Raw genomic sequence first — 21,490 nt, 5'->3', positions numbered from 1 at the left:
CTGTGGAATCCATCTGCGTTTCTACCTCTGTGGAGTTGGAAGAGGTTTGCAAGAAACCAGCCCTTCTCAGGCTAACACCAGAGTGATGCTTCAAGACAAACACCTTTCTCTTGCTAATTGCGACCTAGTGTAATTTACAGAATCACTAGTAGCGTCACCATCTTTTCTTCTGTGTCCTACTAAGGGCTCCCTTTTATTAGCCTTGCCTGGCATGGACCAGTGCCCTCAAAGGGGTGAGCGCCCCATCCCATACACTGTGGAAATTAAAGACATAGGAAGACATTGCATGTATTGAAACAACAACATTCTATAATGTTTTATAGTTTATCTAGTACATGCATTTACTTATATAGTACCTGTGCTGTGTGAGAGAATTCCAGCAGGCCTGGAATTAGCCTTGGCTGCTTTGCTAAAGTTTCTGCACAGAACTGACCCCTGGTCAAGGCACAAAGCATGCTGAGTAATAGTGCTGCTTTGTAACCGTGGGTCCTGGGAGGTTGGGAACGGTTTGTACCGGTCTGTTTGCATGGTTTATTGATAACAGTGAGATGGATGGCTTGTGCCTGGTCTTGGTGAGACCCTTGGAGGGCTTTGCTGTTGAGGTTGGTTACGTAACAAGACGGTGCCTACATGACCAGCAGAATATAGAAATTTCCACAGAGACTCTATTTTGGGCTCCCTGGTTCCAAGGTGTTAGTAGATAGGACAGTGGTTCCTGATCTGAGCAAGTGCATTTTGTCATGGCCCTTAGGGAAAAGAGGACAACAGCAGCTGGTACCTGGCCTCTCCGGTCCTTATGCTATGAGGCAGCCTTCAGCTGGGATGCCTCCTTTTTCTGTAATAAACTATAGATCTGTAAGCATTCTCATTTGGGTCCTGTGAGTCTTCTTTAGTAATTGACCCTTGTTTAATGGCCACTGCTAGTGTAGCACCACAGCCCTGAGAGAGACAGTTGACAGAGGGCCCCAGAGAAGGGACCAGCTCAAGGTCATACAGTCCCGTAGTGGCAAGGCTCAAACTTGAAGCAAGTTGCTCTTATCACAGCACTCCTCTGATGTCTTTCACTCCTCTGATGTCTTTCACCGTTTCGATTAGTTACTGGAGAGAATGAAGAGGTATTTCTTGAGTGACAGTCTCAGGCAAGCACTGCCCTGGATATTGAAAGCATAGCTGTAAGCTAGAGCAGCTGCATCCCCGGAGAGAGATGATGGCATCGCCCCACATCCCTGAACCACATCATCACTGGTGTCGGAGGCCCAGGGTGGCCAGCTTCCTCCCCTGTAACTGAGGCTGTGGAGGCCTTATTTATTCCAACACAGGCTCCCGGGACGGGCCTCGTTGGTCCATTTCTGGCAAGGCAGTGATTTTGCTCATTTGGAAGCAAGTGGGCACATCATCTATGCGGATCTCAACCACAAGTGAGATGTTTCAGTGGGCTCAGTGCCTGATCATAAATCTTGGCATGCTTTTTCTTTTCAAAGTGTATGCTTCAAGCAATTCTAATTTGATTCTTAATTAAGATGCATGTGTAAGTCAAATTCCATTAAAGCCTCTTTCTTGCTTTCCAGCACGCAGACCACCAAAGAAAGTTTGAAAGACCAGCCTCGGAAGGCAAATGCGTAACGTCTTAGGGAGAGCTGGCCCTTGGCTCCTAACCTTCCCTCTGCCACTGATTAGCTGGTGCCTTTGGACACATCCCTTAGACTTCTCCGTATAATAAATGGGTTGTACATTTAGTGAATTTTTTGTTTTATTAATGCTCTATTTTTAAGGTAGAGGACCCTAGCCACTAATTAGTATTATTATTACTACTATTGCTATTACTACTGCTACTTCTACTTTTTTAACAGCAAGGGAGCTGGAGGAGCTGGGTGTTAAACTAAGAGTTGGGAGATCCCAGTTTGGCCAGCTTTCTTATCAGTGTCCCTCGATCACCTGCCCCAAAGTTTTTAGGATTCAGTTGCATGACCCTGGCATACATGACCTTGCCCTGGGAAGAGAGGCCACCAGATGAAGAGCAGAACATCTCCAGCAAGAATGTCAGCAGAAAGGGCATATCCAAGGACACAGTCTGGCTTTATCCGTCCATGGAACAGGCAGTTCCCAACACAAATTGCTTGAGGGGCACTAGATATATCCATTTCTCCCTCCAAAATATCTCCCTCATGCCATGCGAAATGTGACCATTCAAGGAGGACTGCGGAAAGCTCTATAAATATATGGAGGCAGCATGGAGCCATGCAAAGAGCCCTGTCCTTGGAGTCAGATGCCTTGGATTGGGAGGCTGGTTCTTTCATGGAATTAGTCTCTCAAACCCAGGGCTTATCCAAGTTATATTTAACACAGAAATCAATGGATACACTCCCAGCAAAGCAAACTGGGAACTGTCAGCTTGGGGACATTTGGGGAGCACAGCTTTTCTAGCCTCCACAGTCCCCCGAGGAGACATACCAAGGCTGGTGGCCATGGTAATCTGCCTGTTCAGGGAGAGGCTGTCGAAAGTCCTGGGCCGGACTTAGCACGCCTCTCACATCTGAGCCCACACCAAGCTAATGTTCCAGCACAATTCCATATGTTATTCCAAAAACAGTCTCTCACAGATCACATCACTCAGCTCTAATGTCTGGGTCGAGGGTCCAGTTTCTTACCAACCCCCAGCACCATCTTGCTGTACTGTTGCCAGGTGATAGAATAACCATGATGTATCACATGACTGACTGTCTGCAGTAAGTACGTGAAGTCTGTTATCCACAAGGCTCACCATGTGGCGAGAGCCCACCAAGGCCGCTTAATTAGTGTGTAATCTCAGGTGTGTGAAATGGCGACAGCAATACCTTCATCATAGGATTGTGTTGAGAGCGCATGAGATCAGACAGTAGAGCAGCCAGCATGATGCCTGGTGAGTAAGTGCTGAGTAAAGGCGCATGGGTACTTATTTCTGTCTATTCATTTGGGCTGGGCACTATCTAAATTGGGCTATTATTGAGAAGAACCTAGTGAGTTATATCTTTGCTTAAATATGGATAGAGGCTTCCATCTTTCTTGGCTAGAGGGGCACAGGTCACTGGGTTGGGTGGGAGGGGGCAAAAGAAGGTGGGGGGTCCTTTGAGACAAATTGCCAACCTTTCGTTTTGCTTATGACTGTCTTGTCCTGCTGAACAGTCAGGAAACACTGTCATGAACAGCTTGGGGTTGGGGGGCCCCTGGTGATTTTCAGTTCTGGGAAAAGAGGGCATGAGGGGATTATGCCTAAAAGACCCAACCCACCAAAGCATTTGATTATTTTGCTCATTTTGAAAAACTATTTTGGGGAACTTTTTGCCTCTAAATACTCCAAGCATATTATTTTGCTCCTGGTTTTTTGTCACAAGAATGCTATAACATTAAAGTCAATTTCAATAGATTTAAAAAATCTATTTGTATTCACATCCTAAACCTCAGCTGTTCTGATATTTCTGAGTCCTTGTACAGTCTTTGTCCATAAAACTGGATAATTCTGCAAGTAAAAATAACTTATGCATAATGCATTTTAGTCTCCAAACTAAATAAGATGATTTTGGATTTATGAAAGCTTGTATCAAGGAATGTGCTTATATTACAATTTTTCCTACATTTCTATTTGGTCTTATGCACCCCCCCCCCCCGCCACATTTAAAATAAAAACATCCTCTTACAAAATGCAACATTTTTCCACGGCTTGTTTGTTTCTAGAAATTTTACCCCTTTCAGTAGGACAGGTTCTGTCCCTCCTGTACCTCTTCCCGTTCCGGGTGGTGTGCCCCAATGGCTAATGGTAGCCAAGATCAGGAAGCTGGCTGAGAAGTAGGCCCTCAATGTAAACGTTGGCTGTGTTATCTATTATTCACTGTGTGTCCTTCAGCTCAGTTTCCTCATCTGTAAAATGACGATATTAATACTATCTGAGAGGATTGTTTTGAAGAGCAAATGAGAGAAAGGATTTTGCAATGCACTTATTTGGAACAAATGGTAATTGTGTTAATTTCCTAGGGTTGTCATAATAAATTAACACAAACTGGATGGCTTAACATAAGAGAAATTTATTTTCTCAGAGTTTGGGCGATCAGAAATCTGAAATGAAGGTGTCAGCAGTGTTGGTTCTGTTTAGAGGCTCTGGGGGAGAATCTGTTCCATGCCTACCTCCTTGCTTCTGGTAGGTTGCTCGCCATTCCTTGGCTTGTAGATGTATCACTTCAATGTCTGCCTCTGTCATAACACGGCCTTCTTCCTTCTGTGTGTGTCTCAGTGTCCTGTCCTCCTCTTATAAGGACACCAGCTGTTGGATTTAGGGCCCACCCTAATCCAGTATGGCCTCTTCTTAACTAATTACACCTGCAAAGAGTCTATTTCCAAATGAGGTACATTCTGAAGTTCTGGGTGGATGCGAATTTTTGGGGGGACAGTATTCAACCCCCTATAGTGACCATCATTATGAAAGAATATGACCTGTTGCTCTCCTCTGTCATGGCGAAGTCTTGCAGAGTGTCAAGGAGGCCTTAGAATGTCCGAAGGCTTTCCTGGAAGAAACACACTTGCTCTTCAGTTGTAAAATTCCCTGTCTATAACGCGGTCCAAGGCAGTTCACAGGCCTTCTCTGTGAAACGGGAGTTAATCTCTCAATCAGGAAGTATTGACTGACTCTCTACATGATGCCCGTAGCATTCAATAATAACAAACAATCATCCTTGAGATTACTCATGGATGTGGGGAGATCTGCCTTGGTTTCAGAGCTCTCCAGTCAAGTAATCTAAGTTCTCAGGTGACTTCATGAAGCAAACACTGACACAGAGAAGGAAAATCAACTCTAGTAGACTACCAGGTCCTTCTAAGAGAGAGGATGTCATGGCCAGACTAGGTCCTTCAAGTGGGCGTCTGTCTCCTAAGGTTCATGTTTCTCCTTCTCTGGCTCTTCATCAAGACTGAGAGAAGAGAGAAGGGAAGTAGGGAGATGAGAGAAGGAAAGCAGCAAGACAAGAGAAAAGCAGCAGCTTTCTTTACAGAATGACGGGAGCAGATTTCATGGCTGTTTGGTGGTGGTTGTTTTCTTGGCTCCGAGAAAATCTCGCATTCCCTTTCCGACTCTTGGCAAGACTGTCTGTTCTTGGGGAGTGACCAGGTTTCATTGTTGCCCTGAGTTACGAATTGAAGTCGCAGACAAAGCTGTTAAGTGCCTGTTCCCAGCACAAGGCTTCGTGTTCATGTCGTTTTGCATCCTTTGTAAATCCGCAGGGGGAGAGGTGCTACACCTCATCCACTTGCCTGCTACGAGCAATGTGGCAGAGAACTCTCCACCTGGGACTTCAGTGCACAAGTTTTCTGCGAATTTGTCAGTATCACTGTCACCTGTGATCCCAGGGTTTCCCCGGATCATCAACTCAAGTCCCCTCACTGAAGCCTTCAGGGTGAACCGGCTGTCAGGCACTGACTTCCAGGTAACCACCATCTTACTCCCAATGCATGTTGTCTGCCAAGAGGGGTCCTGAAGACGGAGGTGGATAGGATTCTAGATCAGTGATCATTTCTTCCTCTTTCCCTGGTTTCATTCCCCTTCTTGTAAGATCCAGAAGTCCTGTTTGGGGCATCCTAGAGCCCTCTGTGCTGGATGCCTCTGTAGCCTTTGGACTTTTCTCTACTTAATCCAGTCCAAATGAACATTATACTCAATTTGTTACACACAGAAGGCTTGTTTCTTATCGCCCACCACCCTCACCTGAGAACAGGTATTAGGTGTGCTGACAGTGACTAAATTCTTTGGGTGGGATAGTTGAGTATTGACCTCCTTAAAAGCCGGGCCCTGATGAATCTGTGTCTGGTGATTCTGCTCTTCTATGATCCTGTGATTTGGCAGCAGGAAATCGACCAAGAGACTTATTTAACCTGGAAGAACACACCCTTAGTGAAAATATCAACCTAAATGGCCAGCTCTACTGTGTGGATGTTTCCTCTTGGATAATGCAGACCCAGTCATGCACATTCAAGAGCCAGGCCACCTCTGCTCTGTTTTCTCATTGATCATTTCAGTCTTTTCCAAAGTCGTCACTTCTCCTTAGGCAGGACAAACCTGCTCATTGCCTCTTTTCCCCTGGTAACCTCAGAGGCCTTCTGAGGACGTCTTTAGGGTCCAGGTATCTGGACCTCCTTATACTTCAGTATCCCCCACCCCTACCCCTTTCCTCAACTGGCGTAAGCCCTCTTACAGATAGCATCAGCCCTGCCCCGGTCCCGACGGCCATTGCCCTGGTGTTCTCATGGGACCCAGTGGGCCCAGCCTGCTTGGTCTAGGCTTGGTTGCCTCCCTGAGGTGTGCACTAGGTGTTCTTAAACCCAGTTGATCATTAGAGTCACTAAGGGAGCTTGTAAAAAGCGTGCATATCCGGGCCCCAGAGCAGACCTGTGGAATCCACAACTTGAGGGCCAGAGCTCAGGCATCTGATGTTCTCAGCCCCCCAGGGTGGGCACTCTGGTATGTAAGGAGCACGCATTCGGCATTCTTCCCCTCAGCATCCAGTGTACGTTCTCGGGCCCCAGATGCTGGTTCTGTGGCTTACCTGCTCTCTCTACCTGCTCCCCTGACATCTGGCTCCTCTTTCACAGTTGCTGCTGGTCTGTTCTATCAGCCTTGCCAATTGCTTGCACTTAGAGAGCATGTGGTACATGTCTGACACTGTTGAAAGGGCGTTACCTGTGTTTGCCCTTGTAATATTCAAAACTATCCGATGATTTTATTTGTGTTATTACCCCCTTTTTACAGATGGGGGAAATGAAGCAGAATGTAACAGAGAGGTTAAGTAACTTGCCCTGGGTTGCACAAGCTATTAGGTAGCTGAGTTGAAACTGGAACCTGGCAGCCTGGCTTTAGAGCTCTCACTGTTTTTTTAAACAGCTTGCTTGAGATATAATTCACATAGCATGCAATTCACCCATTTAAAGTGTACAATTCAGTGGATTTTACTATCTTCACAGACCATCACCACAATCTAATTTTAGAACATTTTCTTCACCCCAAAATGAAACCTCAAATCCATTAGCAGTCACTCCCCTGTCTCCTATGCCTCCAATCCCTGGCAACCACCAGTCTACTTTCTGTCTTAATGAATTTGGCTATTCTGGACACCTCATATGAATGGAATCATATTATATGTGGTCTTTAATGACTGGCTTCTTTCACCTAAGCATAAAGTTTCAAGGATCATCCATGTCGTAACATGGATCAGTACTTTTTTCCTTTTTATGGCCGAATAATATTCCACTGTATGGATAGACCACATATGGTCTATCCATACATTAGTTGACAGGCATTTGGATTGTTTCCACTTGAGAGCTCTCATTCTCAGCCTCTATAGTCTATTGCTTTTAATAATGATGTTGACTGTGCTGCTTCAAATTTACAGAGGTTCTAAAGCACATTCATGTCCTGGTCTCTTGATTGTTACTACTAACATTGATATTATCGCTATTTAAATTTGTATTTTAATAAAAGAAATTAAAAAATGGAAATAAGAAATAGAATTTAGAAATAAGATAAAGACACAGCAAGGTTAATTGATTTGTCCAAGATCACATAGCCATAAAGGATGAAATCAGAACTTAACTTAGGTCTTCTGACTCCCACTCTCAGGCTCTTTCTCCTACATTACCATGCATATCTACTGCTGTTGTGGTGAGCCCCCAAATCCTTCTCTATGGGACCTGCCCTTCTCACATTCCATGTGATTTAAACAGGGCTGTCAGTCAAGGAAGAATTTCATCCCATTCATAACCTCTAGAAATGGAGAATTTCTTAGCTCCTTAACTGGTCTAGGCTCAAGCATTCAGCATATTGTCTCAGTGCTGTGCCCTCCTGGCACTACAGCCTGCAGCTGCCCAGGACCCTGTGTTGATACTAGGACGGGCCAAGGGTCACAAATCCTGAAGCTGTTCTTAAGAATTGGTTGCTTCTGCCCAGAAACTACCCAGTATCATCAACCATCCCCTCCAGGAAGATCCCATTCTCCACCCCACACTGCTCACAAGAGCCACTCCTTCGGAATACCACCACGCCATCTCTGCGGCAGAACCTGGCTCCTCCGTGGGCAGCTTTGACACTCTGCAGGACGACAAGTCTAGTGATGAGGTTTTTGGGTCTCTGGCCCAGAGGTCTGGTCAGCGTTGGCTTTGGGACTCAGTCATGCCAGGCTTCTGAGGGTGACCTCCAAATCATGCCAGAAGCCAGGCCTCTCTGCTTTCAAACATAGCTGCTGGGACTTCTGGGGGTGGGGTGAGGAGGATTAATAATAATAATGATGATGATGATGATGATGATAACAGCTCACATTATGGAGCATTTACCATATGCCAGGAATTCTCCGATCATTTTGTGAATTCATTCATTCACAAATTCATTCATAACAATGCTATGAAGTGGTATACCATTATTATTTGCAAATTAAAGTTGGGGAAACTGAGGCAGAGAGCTTGAGCACCTTGCCTAAGTTCATATAGCTAATTGGTAGAAGGCTTGAGATTTGAGATCAGGCAGGCTGGCCCCATGAAGACTCGCTTATAGCCCCCACGCTGCGCTGGCTCACTGTTGCCCAGCAAGAGAGACAGACGTCAGAGCCTCATTCGGCCCATGTGGCTAATCGTTGGTCAAGGGGTTTTCTCCTGGAGCAGCACCAAGAAGGTGAGCTCTGAGAAGCTGGTAGGCATGACTGCCGAGCTCAGCAGCTGCACAGACAGGAGCTCTCCTAAGTCGTGTGGAGGCCCAGCCTGCCCCTCTTTCATTTGCCCATCTCTGAGCTTGCCTCCTCTCTTTCCTCATCTACTGTCAAGCGCAGTGCGGACCCTGCGAATTTGCTCAGCCTTGTCCAGAACAACCTCAAACTCGACATACTTGAAACCAAAGACATTGTCTTTCACCAAAGCTCTGCGGCCAGATTGCCTGCAACCAGATCAAGCCTCCATCACTCCCAGCTGTGCCCTTCACAGTTCTTTCCCTCCCTGTCCTAGTCTCTTTTTGTGTGAGATGGTGGGAAGTTTTACCAACCTATGGTTGTTGCAACGATTCAACAAAATACTTCACAAAACCGCTCAGCAAGAGCCCGGCACATAAACATTTAATAAATGCTGGTAACGACAACAAAAAACAACTTTTCCATTTGTGTTGATAGCAACCCAATTCCTTTGGTTCCAAGATATAACACTTTGGACCCTTTTTGACTGTTCTGTTTCCTTCCTTTCATTGTTAGAGCTTGTTCCCGAGGAGAAGGGGCTGTCAGTAGGTATGTGGTGGGAAAGGATCTGTGCAAGATCAGGGTGCAGGAGAGGGCTGTGGGCTTAGCAGGAAGCTAGGGGATAAATCAGGAGACAGAGTGGACCTTCTAGACACAGGGCTGCTCTGGTGACATTCACTCACTAAACAGTTTTTTTACCATCTAATGATAATAAACGTCAGCTGAGTGCTTGCTCAGTGCCAGACAGTGACCTAAGTATTCCAAGGAGTAGCTCTTTGAATCCTCACAACAACACTGTGCTATTATTATCCCATTTCACAGATGGGGACATTGAGGCATGGAAAGGTTAAGTGATGGGAAGGTTGAGCTTTAAAGCCAGTCAGTCTGGCTCCAGAGTCTACGCTCTTGACCACTATGTTACACTGCCTCTCACCTACTGCATGCCAAGCATAAAGATGGGTCATCTCCACTTATGTGGATACTGGGTTGACCCTGCTCATGGGCGGAGACAAGACTACCTCGTTTTCCCTCTCAACTTTCCTCCATATGTTCTCCCTCCACTGCACACACTCATTCACATCAGTGGCCATCCTCTCTTCTCTTAACCAACCCAGATCTTGCAAAGTCAAACACAATACCCACCACCTCCTCCATGAAGCCTCCCCTGACTAAACACAGCTCACAATGAACTTTTCCCCCTGATTTTCCACAGTACCCTGATCTAGCTCTTTGTTGTAATACCTTGTGTTATGCTTCCGCTGTTTAACTGGGGCAAGAATTATTTACCTAATTATAATTGTATGGAAACAAAATCAGGGAAAGGGACATTCCCAAGGTCACACAGAAGTTCCCAGTGGTGGAAATGAGATTGGAGCTAAGTGCTCTTCTCACTACAGGATACTGAAAACTGCACTGCCTGGCCCCAGTCATGTTAATAACCAAAAGGTCCTATTAGCATAATTACAACATTTGTGAAATTTAGTCTTTGATGTCCCAAAGGGCTCTGGGCCTTCTGGGAGCTCCACAGGCTAAGCTGGTGGCGGGGATGTGTGTATTGATGTGAGAGGTCACAGACTGGCCTCCAGTTAGCCTCAGCAGGGCCCTCCCACCATGGACCACTGCTAAGGGACTTGTCTAGAAGCCTATTCCAAGTCCTGATAGGTTTCATCTCCAGTCGATGGAACCAGATGTCTGCTGAATATTTTTCTTTCCTATGAAAAGCAGCATCACATGCAGGAGTCCCTTTAGTGAAGTGTCATGGGGCTCGTGTTGGAAGGTCTAAGGCAAAATAACCAGTTCCTCTGACAGTGAGTGGACGATGGTTTCCAGGATGCTGGTTGTTTCCTTCCTAGTAATATCCCTGTGCAAAATGTATGCATACAACACAGATCTTCTTTCACATGGTCACCAAGAGTTCTGCATGTGCTTTTAGGTTGTCACCACTGGGAAGGAACAACTGGATTTTGAAACAGGACCAAACATATTTGATTTGCAGATTTATGTTCAGGATGACGTTGGTGTCACTGACCTGCAGGTCCTGACTGTCCAGGCAACAGATGTGAATGAGCCGCCTCAGTTTCAAGGCAACTAGGCAAGAGGTAAGATCCCCCAGGGTTGGCAATGCAGCCCAGACGGTGGCATCAGGGAGGACCCTGGGGGACAGAGCCAACAGAGAAGTAAATAAATAAGCAGCTGTTTCCCTGGAAAAGGCAGCTGCTTAATGAGCAGGGAATAGATGAAATGTCCTCCCACCCAGGACTCACAACAGTTTACAAAGCCCTTCACATGCATGGTTTCTCTTGGGCCTCTCCCTGACTTGGGGAAGAAACCAAGGCTGGGGAACCTCAAGTGGATCGTTCTGGAGGAAGCTTGGCTGAGCCCCCTATAGGCTCCTCACTGTGTCCTGCAGTCATTGACTGACTTGCTCATTCTCCTCATGGACACTGACACCTTGAGGGCAGTGTGTGTCCGGGGTCTGCTACAGAATAGGGACAATACAAGGGACTGGAGCATAGGGTGACTTCCTACATGATCTTGCTCAGGCTCATGGCTTTGAACACCATCCATATACTACGGACAACCCCCAAGTCTATCGTTTGGGTCCAGGTTCTCCCCTGAACTCCTGACTCAAGTATACAGCTATCTTTCCCAGCATCTCCATTTGGATGTCTAATAGACATCTGTGATATTGTGATTTATAGTAAGAAATATATATTTGGTCTTCAACCCCAATCCTGGCACAGAGTTCCTAAAACCTTGGGATTTCCTAAGTGACCAGAGTGATAAAGTTTTCTCAGGTTGTGTTAATGAGGTGAATTCTGGACCTCACCTAAGAGTGGGGGCTGGCCACCAGAGGAACCAATCATGTGATTGGGAACTTTCAGTCCCACCCCCAATGTCCAGGGAGGGGAGAGAGACTGGAGATTGAGTTAAATTGAGTTCAGTTGCCAATGGCCAATGATTTAATCGATTGTGACTATGTAATGAAGCCTCCCTAAAAACCCAAAAGCTTCTGGGTTGGCGAACACGTGGAGATTCAGGGAACATGGTGCTCTCAGAGAGGGTGTGGGAGCTCTGCACCCCTTTCCCTATACTGTGCCCTATGCATCGCTTCCATCTGGCTGTTCCTGAGTTATATCCTTTTATAATAAAGCAACAGGGCGGGCCCTGTGGCGTAGCGGTTAAGTGCGCGCGCTCCCGCTGCTAGCGGCCCGAGTTCGGATCCCGGGTGTGCACCAACACACCGCTTGTCAGGCCATGCTGTGGCGGAGTCCCACATAAAGTGGAGGAAGATGGGCACAGATGTTAGCCCAGGGCGGTCTTCCTCAGCAAAAAGAGGAGGATTGGCATGGATGTTAGCTCAGGGCTGGTCTTCCTCACACACACACAAAAAAATTAAAAATAAAAATATAATAAAGCAACAATCTAGTAAGTAAAATGTTTCCCTGAGTTCTGTGAGCTGCTCTAGCAAATAATTGAACCTGGGGAGGAGGTCATGGGAAACTTCAATCTGTAGCCAGTTGGTCAGAAGCATGGGTGACAATCTGGACTTGTGAGTGGCATCTGAAGGCAGGGGAGCAGTCTTGTAGGACTGAGCCTTTAACCTGTGTAATCTGATGCTACCTCTGGGTAGACAGTGTCAGAATTGAGTTGAATTGTAGGACACCCAGCTGTTGTTGCAGAATTGTTTGTTAGTGTGGGGAAAAAAAACACCCTACATTGGAATTGGTGTCACAACATGACATCTCAAACTTAATGTGCCCCCAAACCAAACTCTTGACTCCCACTCCATTCCCCCTTCCCTGCCCAAATCTGCTTCTCTGGTGTCTTTCCCATTTTAGTTAATGGCAACTCCATCCTTCCAGTTGCTTGGGCCAAAACCTGCAGTCATCCCTGACTCTTCTCTGTCTTTCATACCCAACATCAAAGCCGTTAGGAAATCTCTCTAGCTTCTAAATCTATGCAGAATCCGACCCCTCCCTAGTATCTGCACTATCACCATGGCGCCAGCCACTAATCATGTCTCGCCTGGATTATGGCTGGCTAACTGGCCTCCCTGCTCTGCCCTTGCCTGCTTCAGTCTCTTCTCCATATGGCAGCCAGAGGGATCCCGTTAACGCCCTCCTCTGCTTAAAACCCAACAAGAACTTCTATCTCCCTCAAAAGGAGAGCCAGAGCTCCTTAAGGCCCCATCAAATCTGGCAAGCTTGTAGCCCCCTCACCCATGTCCACTCCCACATGTCTCCCCTTCACCCCTCTGCTGCAGCAGTCTTGGCCTCCTCACCCATCTGTGAATACCCCAGGCATGCCGCTACCTCAGCATCTTTGCATTTGCTGTTTCCTCTGCCCCTTCCTCCTTATCTCTATGGCTCCTTCACATTTCTTTAAGAATCTCCATTCACATGTCATCGAATCTTCCATAATCACTCTATTTATCATTGTAACCCAACTCAGAACACTCCTTTCCCTGATTTTTCCGTAACATTGCTCACTAACATTCGCATATTTACTCATTTATTTTATTTTCTGTATCTTCCTGCCAGAATGCAAGCTCCATGAGAGCAGGGTGTTGTGTTTTGTGAAGTGCTGTTTTCCCCATGTGTAGATCAGTGCTTTGTACATAGTGAGAACTCAGTAAATATTCTTTGGAATGAAAGCATGAGCAACGATAAAGGTGAGTGAAAGCTCGAGCTCAGATGTAAGAGGGCTTGGGCTCGAATTTTGATTCTATTGCTTAGTGGCTGAGACAATCTCATAATGTCTCCAAGCCTGGTTCCTCATTTGTAAAGTGGAGATCATTATGGTGCTACTTTATAAGGCTCTTATGAAGATTAAAGGAGAAAACATACAAGCCCTCAGCACAGTGCCCCAGAAAGAGGGAGTAAATGTGAACATTCTCAGTCGTCTCTCAGAAGGAGAGACGCCAGAGCAGAGCACAGCGGCTCCTCAGGAGGGCTGGTGGTGCCAAGTGGCACTCCCTGCTCCTCCCTCCCCCTGACAGCCAAGAACTCTGAAGTGGATGAAACCAATGTTTGGCCCCTTTCCTGAGCCTCTGTAGCCCTCTCCCCACCATTCCATCTCCTTTCTGTTCCACTATAAAGCCTTTCATTTCATTGACCCATTTCTGTTAAGATGCTAAGTGCACTTAGCATCTTAGCTAAGGTCACCCCTTAGCTCAGTTTAGGAAGAATTTGCAGGTTAAAGTGAATCTGGAACATGAAACAGCCTCACACTAGAGGTTTCTACCCATGGTTACTTCCCAACTCTCTGCCCTTATCACCTGCCTCTCCCCTGAAACAGCCTTACACTAGGTCACCTCTCCACAGAGGAAATACATGAAGACTTGGTACCAGCTTGGCCAACGCTGGTCCTTTATTAATTCCCATAAATGGATCCACTCACACAAGTTGGCCAGTGGTCTTACTCACGGCCTTTATTATTGCTTCCCTCTTTCCACCATGCCAATACGTGTCGTTCCCTTTGGCTGTCTGCAGCTGTCCTGGTTTTGGAATTCCTCATTTGCTTTATCTAATAAAATGTTTCCTATGCCATTTTGGATGCTGGTACAGGTCAAGACCTCTACCTAGTGGAAAGAACACACCCTAGGTTCATTTACCAGGTCAAGGCCTTCGATCCAGAAGACACAAGCCGAAACATACCCCTCAGTGTGAGTCTCCTTGTTAAACTGAAGACGGGCTTCTCCAGTGTGCCTTTGACACAGGAGCGCGGAGTCTCGGCAGGGCGGGATCGGGCAGTGGCGTGGAGGAGCCCGCCGTCCACTGCCAGAGCATAGAGTACAGGGAGGTGGGAGTGGGTGAGGGGCTCTGGAGACAGACACTCCAGGTGGGATTCATGGCTCTGTGTGATCTTGGACGAGTTCTTAACCTCTCTGAGCTTCCATTTCTTCACCCGTAAAATGGAAGAATGATAGCACCCACCACAGTAAGGGGATTGTGAGTATTAGATGATGCAGGTAAAGCCCTTTAACACGGTGCCTAGCATATCAAAATTGCTCAATTTTTAAAAATTTTAAGCTGATAAAAATCCAATATTATTTTAAAAGAAAGCCTAAAATATAGACCCCAAAGGTAGGCATTAGCAATCCTTTGCAAGAGATGAAGCCAAGTTGCTTGGAACGTAGTTTAAAAAAAATTAAAAGAGAGTCCCAGGACTTCCAGAGAACAGGAGGAATTCCATAGAGGAAAGCAGGAGAGGAATTCCACAGAGCAGGAGCCTGGGCTGGAGTTGCCTCACGGTTCAGTCTAAGACAACAGATGTCTCTTCTCCCCCTTTTTAATCAGTTTCCTTACTGGAGCTGCCAGTGGAGCTCTTGTAACCACCAAACCTCAGGTGACAAAGCCACTTAGCTTGTCCCTGGACATGGATGCCCCAGCCCCTAGCTCTGCCCATCGACTGGCCTTGTGCACCCACTGAAGCTGGCAGCCCAGGTTGGAGGAAAAAAAAAACCCCAAAGCTAACCCTGCCTGACTAACCCTGGAGCAGGCAGCTCTCCTACAGACGCTGCCTTACAGAGAAGCCACTAGTTGAAATATGACACTCGGGGAATTGGTAACACCAGAAGGCTGTTTCTGCTATTTGCTGCCTGATTTGCAGTTTCAACAGGACAACTTTTTCTAACAGGAGGAAGTGAGCCTTGGGAATAAACTCCAGGACCAATGTAATATGGTCTACAGGGGCTGAAACAAATCCGTTTTGAGATTATTGGACACATCTTAAATTAGGGAATAGTCTGTTGTTATTACTAGATGGTCCTTCTGTCCAAAAAAGTCATTCATTCATTCACTCATTCATTAAAGATTCATTCAAGATTTGCACGAATAAGTGAATGAATATGCAAACACTTAATGGGGTCCTACTATGTGAGAAGAGCAATACTAGGTACTTTAAATACATACTTGTTAATAACGTACTTGTTATATCAGTTAGGAATGTGCCTGAATATAACAGAAAACTTAACCACACTGGAGGTTGTGGGATTTTTTTTCTTCCCTAACAAGAAGTCCAGAGGCAGGCAGGTGGGCCCAGGGCGGGCACAGCTGCTGCTGGCGGAAACTTGGGCTCTTCCGTCCTTCTGCTCTTCCAACCAAAGTGTGTTGGCTTTGCCCTCTTTTTGTTCACCTCATGATTACAAGATAGCTGCTGTTTCTCCAGGCTTTGCCTCTAAGTTTTAGGCAGGAAGAAGAAAAAAAGGAAGCAAGAAGGGGTGTAGGATGAAGGGGGCAGTCTGTCCCTTTTTTGCTAGATGCTCCTGGAAGCCCTACCCCAAGGACTCCTGCGTACTTCTCACTGGCCAGAACCTTGTCCTAGGGCCACTGTTGCTTCATGGTGCCTAGAGGAAAAGGGAGTTTGGATGGGCATTAGGTCAGCAACCCAAAGTATAGTGCCTCACTTATACATTTAGTCCATTCAACATTTACCAAGAATCCACCATGCGCCAGGCTTTCTATTAGACACTTTGGATACAAAGATGAGTAAAACATGCTCACCTCAAGAAGTTTACAGTCTGGACGGGAGGCATTCACGCATATGCCAAATACTTATAATTCAATAAGATAATTGCTATAAAGTTTGCACAAGATGCAGTGGGGGCAAAGTGGAAGGAATCCCAGCTGTGAAGAAAAATATTTATTTTTAAATCTCCATTTTTAATATATCTTTCCAAATTACGCAGAAGGAATAAGGTGATGGCCCCTTTAAAAAGGCCTCCTAGATCAGGTTGTTACCCTCTCAGCAGGAGGGAAGCAGCCCAGGTGGGGAGCAAATACAGCAGGTGTTGCTCCCTTACCAGAAAATGTAGTGCCATCAACAGAGGGCTGGGTGCAGCTGCAGGGACTCAGAGCCGGATGGCTGCGACTCGGGCTGCTGCAGCGAGTTTAGGAATTGTTTGGGGAGGGGGGTACTGCAAGCTGCCCAGAAAGTGTTAATGGAGTATTTAACACCTGTGCTAGGACCAACAGCTGCACAACTAGCCTGCAGGAGCAGCGAACATAATCTAGAAGCAACCTTTCTCAGTCTAGAAAAGGTAGTAACAGTTTAGGAAGTAACGTATTATGGCCTTTGTCCTTAGACGTTTTATTCTGGGTGCTTGGCGCTACTAAATGACATATTTTGCTCTGTACCAGGAGAGCGGAGATGGGTTAATTTGCTATTGACCAAACCTGTGCGTCTCAACCTTGGCTATAAATTGAAACCACGGGAGGGACTTTAAAAACACAAATGTCTGGGGCCGGCTGGGTGGTGCAAGCGGTTAAGTGCGCGCACTCTGCTGCAGCGGCGCGGGGGTTCGCTGGTTCAGATCCCAGGCGCGCTCCAACGCACTGCTTGTCAAGCCATGCTGTGGCGGCGTCCCATATAAAGTAGAGGAAGATGGGCATGGATATTAGCCCAGGGCCAGTCTTCCTCAGCAAAAAGAGGAGGATTGGCAGATGTTAGCTCAGGGCTGATCTTCCTCACAAAACAAAAACAAAAAAAACACATATGTCTGTGTCCCACCCCCTAAGAGTCTGCTGTGATTGGCCTGGGGTGTGGCCTCGGACGTGAGGATTCTAAAGCCCCCGGGTGACCTCGTGCACAGCCAGGGTGAGAACAGCTACTTCATGACATCGTCTGCCAAACTTCCCAAGTTCTTCTCTTGGAGTTTCAGATTCTGTGGGTCTGGGGTGGGCCTGGGAATCTGTATATTTGACAGATACCTCGGGCGATTCTTCTGGTCTGCAAGTCTGGGAACACTGGTTTATGAGTGTTTCTTAGAAGGTGTTTAGTCCCCTGCATGAGAACATACTTAGGCTGCCTTGAAGAACACAGATACCTAGACTCTGCATCAGAATGCTGAATGGGAACACACACTTCCCAGGTGATTCTGATGTACTCGACTCGTCGAGAACCACAGAACTGGACAAACAAGGACAGACTTTAGTAAAACACCGAAGCATGTTCATGAAGCCCCCTAGGCGTTGTTTGTGCCTGTCATCTTACTTGTGGGTTTCAGGAGTCACCTTGCTGTGGCAGCAACTAGAGGAGGAAGGATGAATTTAAAAATACCTTGTGGCTGGCTCGGTGATGTAGTGGTTAAGTTCACACGCTCTGCTTTGGCGACCCAGTGTTCACAGGTTCAGATCCCGGGCAAGGACCTACTCACTGCTCATCAAGCCATGCTGTGGTGGTGTCCCATATACAAAATAGAGGAGGATTGGCACAGATGTTAGCTCAGGGCCAATCTTCTTCACAAAAAAAGTAATAAAAAAAAATACCTCTAGGACATCTCTTGAAACCCCAACTCCTTTAAAACCACAAATCCTACAACTCTTATGCAGCTTAATGCAGTGAAACTGTGACACAGATAGTGTTAAAATTGGGGTGAATGCAAAACCACTGGTATTTCCTCCCTTCTTTTTAAAGAAACTGAAAAAGCATGTGGAGGTACACTGTTCAGACCAGCACTGCCCAATAGGGCTGAACTGCAAGCCAGAAATGAGTGCTGCGTATGTAAGTTTAAATGTTCTCATAGCCACATGAAAAAAGCGAAACGAAACAGGTGAAATTAAGTTTAATATAGTTTATTTAATTCAATATATCCAAACCGTTATCATTTCAACATAAAATTGACATAAAAACGATTAATAAGATATTTTACATTCTTTTTTTCACAGTAGGTCTTGGGATTCCTTGTGTATTTTACACTGACAGTTCTCCTTTCAGACCAGCCACATTGCAGACACTCGGTAGTCACAGGTGCCTGTGGCTAGTGGCTCCTGTGCTGGACGTTGCAGGCTCAGATCCTGCGTCAGCTCCCCCTCCTTGGGCACCTTCTGTGTTGTGACTGAGAGCAGGTGCTCAGAGCCATGTGTCAATAGTGGGCTCAGAACGTAAAGATGTGCAAGAAGGTCTGTGTGTGAATCATTATATTTACTGGAATTTCTTCTCCAGGGCCCCTCCCCCTGCCCTTTCTCCACCTGCTGAAGGAGGCTGTATGGGACCCAGCCCCCTCCTACCCTCCCTCTTCCCCCTCTGCTTGGAAATGGCCACTGTGACTGCAGCAAAGCCTCCTTGGGGACTCGAAGGACGTTAATCATTTTCGCAGCTGGAGGCAAAGTGATCTAGCGCAGCGATTCCTCCATTAAGGGGCTTTCTCTTGGTCTTTCCATTAGGGAAGGACTTTTGCATAAAGTGAAATGTGCTTTGTCTTCACCAGGTCAGACAAAGGATTAAATTAAAAGAGCAATAACCTTGCTGCTAGCTGGGCTACCGGGAGGGCAACATAGGAAGTAATTCTCTCTCGGCCTCCATCTTGCTCGTGGCTCTAAGAAGTGGCAGCGAGTTGTGCCTTTTGATCTCCCTGGGAATAAAGTGACTGTCGTATGCTGGTCCTGGCTGGCTGGGACTTTTCAGATCCACTGAGCAGCCCCTTATTTCCGGATGAGGGAAGGAACTGAGGCCCTTGCCTGTGCCGGTAACTCTACTGAGAGCCGAGGTCTCCTCACACAACTCTGCTCAGCCCCTTCTACCCTGTTCTGGCAAATTCTGTCTTTAGTGTCCTGCCCTTTCTTTCCTGAGTGACAGCGCCCTTCCTGTTCCTCATGCACTTCCACTGCCACCACACACATATGTGTGCACACGGACACACACCACTGGTTCAGCGCCACCCCCCCGCCCCCGGCGTCTCCCCACCGCCAGAAATCTCTGCAAAACACGTTCTACTCCAGGTTCTTGTGAAAATGCTCAAGAAAGGAAAAAGCAGTGTTATTGGACAATTCCCACTCCAAATCCATCACCACTAACAACTGTTCATGTGCTGGGATAAGCACTTCTTAAATAGGTGGGGATCATTGTCCTTAAGATTAGTGAAGCTTGAATCAAAGAACAGGACCCAGGCTGATTATGGCAAAAGAGTGACAGAATATGAGAGGATAGGATCTGCAGCGTCATCAGTAAAGGTTTACGTATCTATAGCATTTTGCGTTTATAAACGTGCCTCTTCTGAAAAACATTCAAATACTTGCCCATAACCCCCGTAGCTCACCCTCCTAACAACACAGCAGAAGCTGAGACCAAAAGGGCCTGCAATGGGCTTTTCACAGGAGTTTTTTTTCTCTTAGGCACCCGCCACCCCGACCCTGAGCTGAGATAGGGGTGGAACAGGGGAAAAGAGAGGAATTGAGGCTTTTAGAAAACACTCAGCTTGCACTGGAAAATATAATAGGAATGCGGCGTCATATTTATAACTTGCCACAGCCCAGTTGGAAGATGATGCTGTGTGCTGTTGGCCTTCTGAGTGGGTTTGGGGGGCACGTTCTGAGTGGCTTGTAGAGTCCTTGGCACTCTCTGGACTTGGGAGGAATAAGGGTCTTTCCTTCCCTCTGGAAACTTGGCCCCTGGAAGTTGGCTGATCTAGTCTTAGGAGACAGAAGGCTGAATGCTTGTTGCTTGATTCCATCGCAGGCCTGAAAGCAACCGATGGCTGCAAACCGGCACAGGTTGAATTCATTATCTGCCTGTGACTCCAGCTGCAGTGCAGGAGCCACTGGGAGCTGGCGTGCCCTCCCCAGGGAGCCTGACATTTCAGGAAACTGAGCCAGCTCCCTCTCACCCTCCTTTTTCCCTACACCCATGGCACAGTAACGGGTGAATGAGGCAGGAAGCACGGGCTCGTTGTCTTCCACACTGAAGCTTTTGTGTCCATGAGCAAACCGAGCTGCCAAGGGGCCGCAAATAGAGAAACCTGGGGTGGTGGTAGAGGAATATTCCCAGCAGGGAACCTGGGGAGCTTGTCTGACAAGCATTTGTTAACCGAATTGATCTGATTACTCAGGACTTTTCTTAGCCAGTACTGGAGCAGACAGGGGCTGCAGTTGCTTTTCGTTCTATTTAATTTCTGTTTTCCAAGAATGAATATCAAGGGAGCAGCTTTGATTAAACAAGCCTTTAAAAGGGGGAGAGAATGCCAGGTTTTACAGAAAGCTTTACTGAGTCGCTGGCAAATGGCCACATGACACAATATTTTTAGTCTATGGATATTATCTCCTTTCTAAGTACTGCTATTCCCATTAACACCAGCTCGTAGGTTCAGGGATAAAGGAAATTAGCTTGGCGCTGAAAGAAAAAAAAAAAAAATCAGGATTCCAGGAAACCAGCCTCTTAAATAAAAGTTAAAAAGACATTCCCCATGTTCTGGCTCCACAGTTCTCCATGCTTTCTGTCTGCTGCTGTTTCTTTTTCCTTCCTTGCTGAGACTGTAGGCAGAACTGGAGAAGATTTCATAACCAAGTCTAGCATTAACAAATTAAAACAGATTTTTAAAGAGGTTTGGCAAGATTTTTGTTATTGTTGCCTTTTTGTTTGGTTTTAAGATTCCTTTAAGCTGGTCTCAGATGGGAAATAGGCAAGAAGAAAACCCCAATATTTAACATTTACCAAATATTGATTGAGCATCGATTATGTGTTAGGTGCTGGGGATAGAGCAGTGGATAAAATGAAGCCCTTTCCCTCATGGATCTTACATTCTAACCGGACAGTAGAGCTTAACGTGTATTGAGGGCTCACCATGTGTCGGGCACTGCTCTAGAACTTCACGTGATCGCCCCATGGGTGTGCCCTGTTATTATCACTCTGTTGCACGAGCTTTCACAGCTGGAAGGTGGTAGAACAAGTTAAGCCACTGCACTTAACTCCACTGCCCCAGTTCATGACTCTTATATTCCAGACGGGTCTAAGAGTCCTCCTCCTCTGTCCCCATCACATCC

At 46.5% G+C, this 21,490-nt stretch overlaps 1 protein-coding gene across 1 annotated transcript in view; it reads left to right on the top strand.

Moving 5' to 3' along the window:
* CDHR3 (cadherin related family member 3) overlaps positions 1–21,490 on the top strand; it is a 58,797-nt gene that overhangs the window by 3,307 nt on the left and 34,000 nt on the right. Inside the window, 3 exon segments of the mRNA XM_087434795.1 lie at positions 5,248–5,450; positions 10,663–10,828; positions 14,300–14,397. Of these exon segments, the coding sequence (XP_087290921.1) occupies positions 5,248–5,450; positions 10,663–10,828; positions 14,300–14,397 (467 nt within the window).

The sequence above is a fragment of the Ceratotherium simum genome, chromosome 1 (assembly GCF_057802395.1).
Source record: "Ceratotherium simum simum isolate JZ-2026a chromosome 1, ASM5780239v1, whole genome shotgun sequence".
NCBI lineage: Eukaryota > Metazoa > Chordata > Mammalia > Perissodactyla > Rhinocerotidae > Ceratotherium > Ceratotherium simum.
This window is presented reverse-complemented; position numbering and strand designations above follow the sequence as displayed.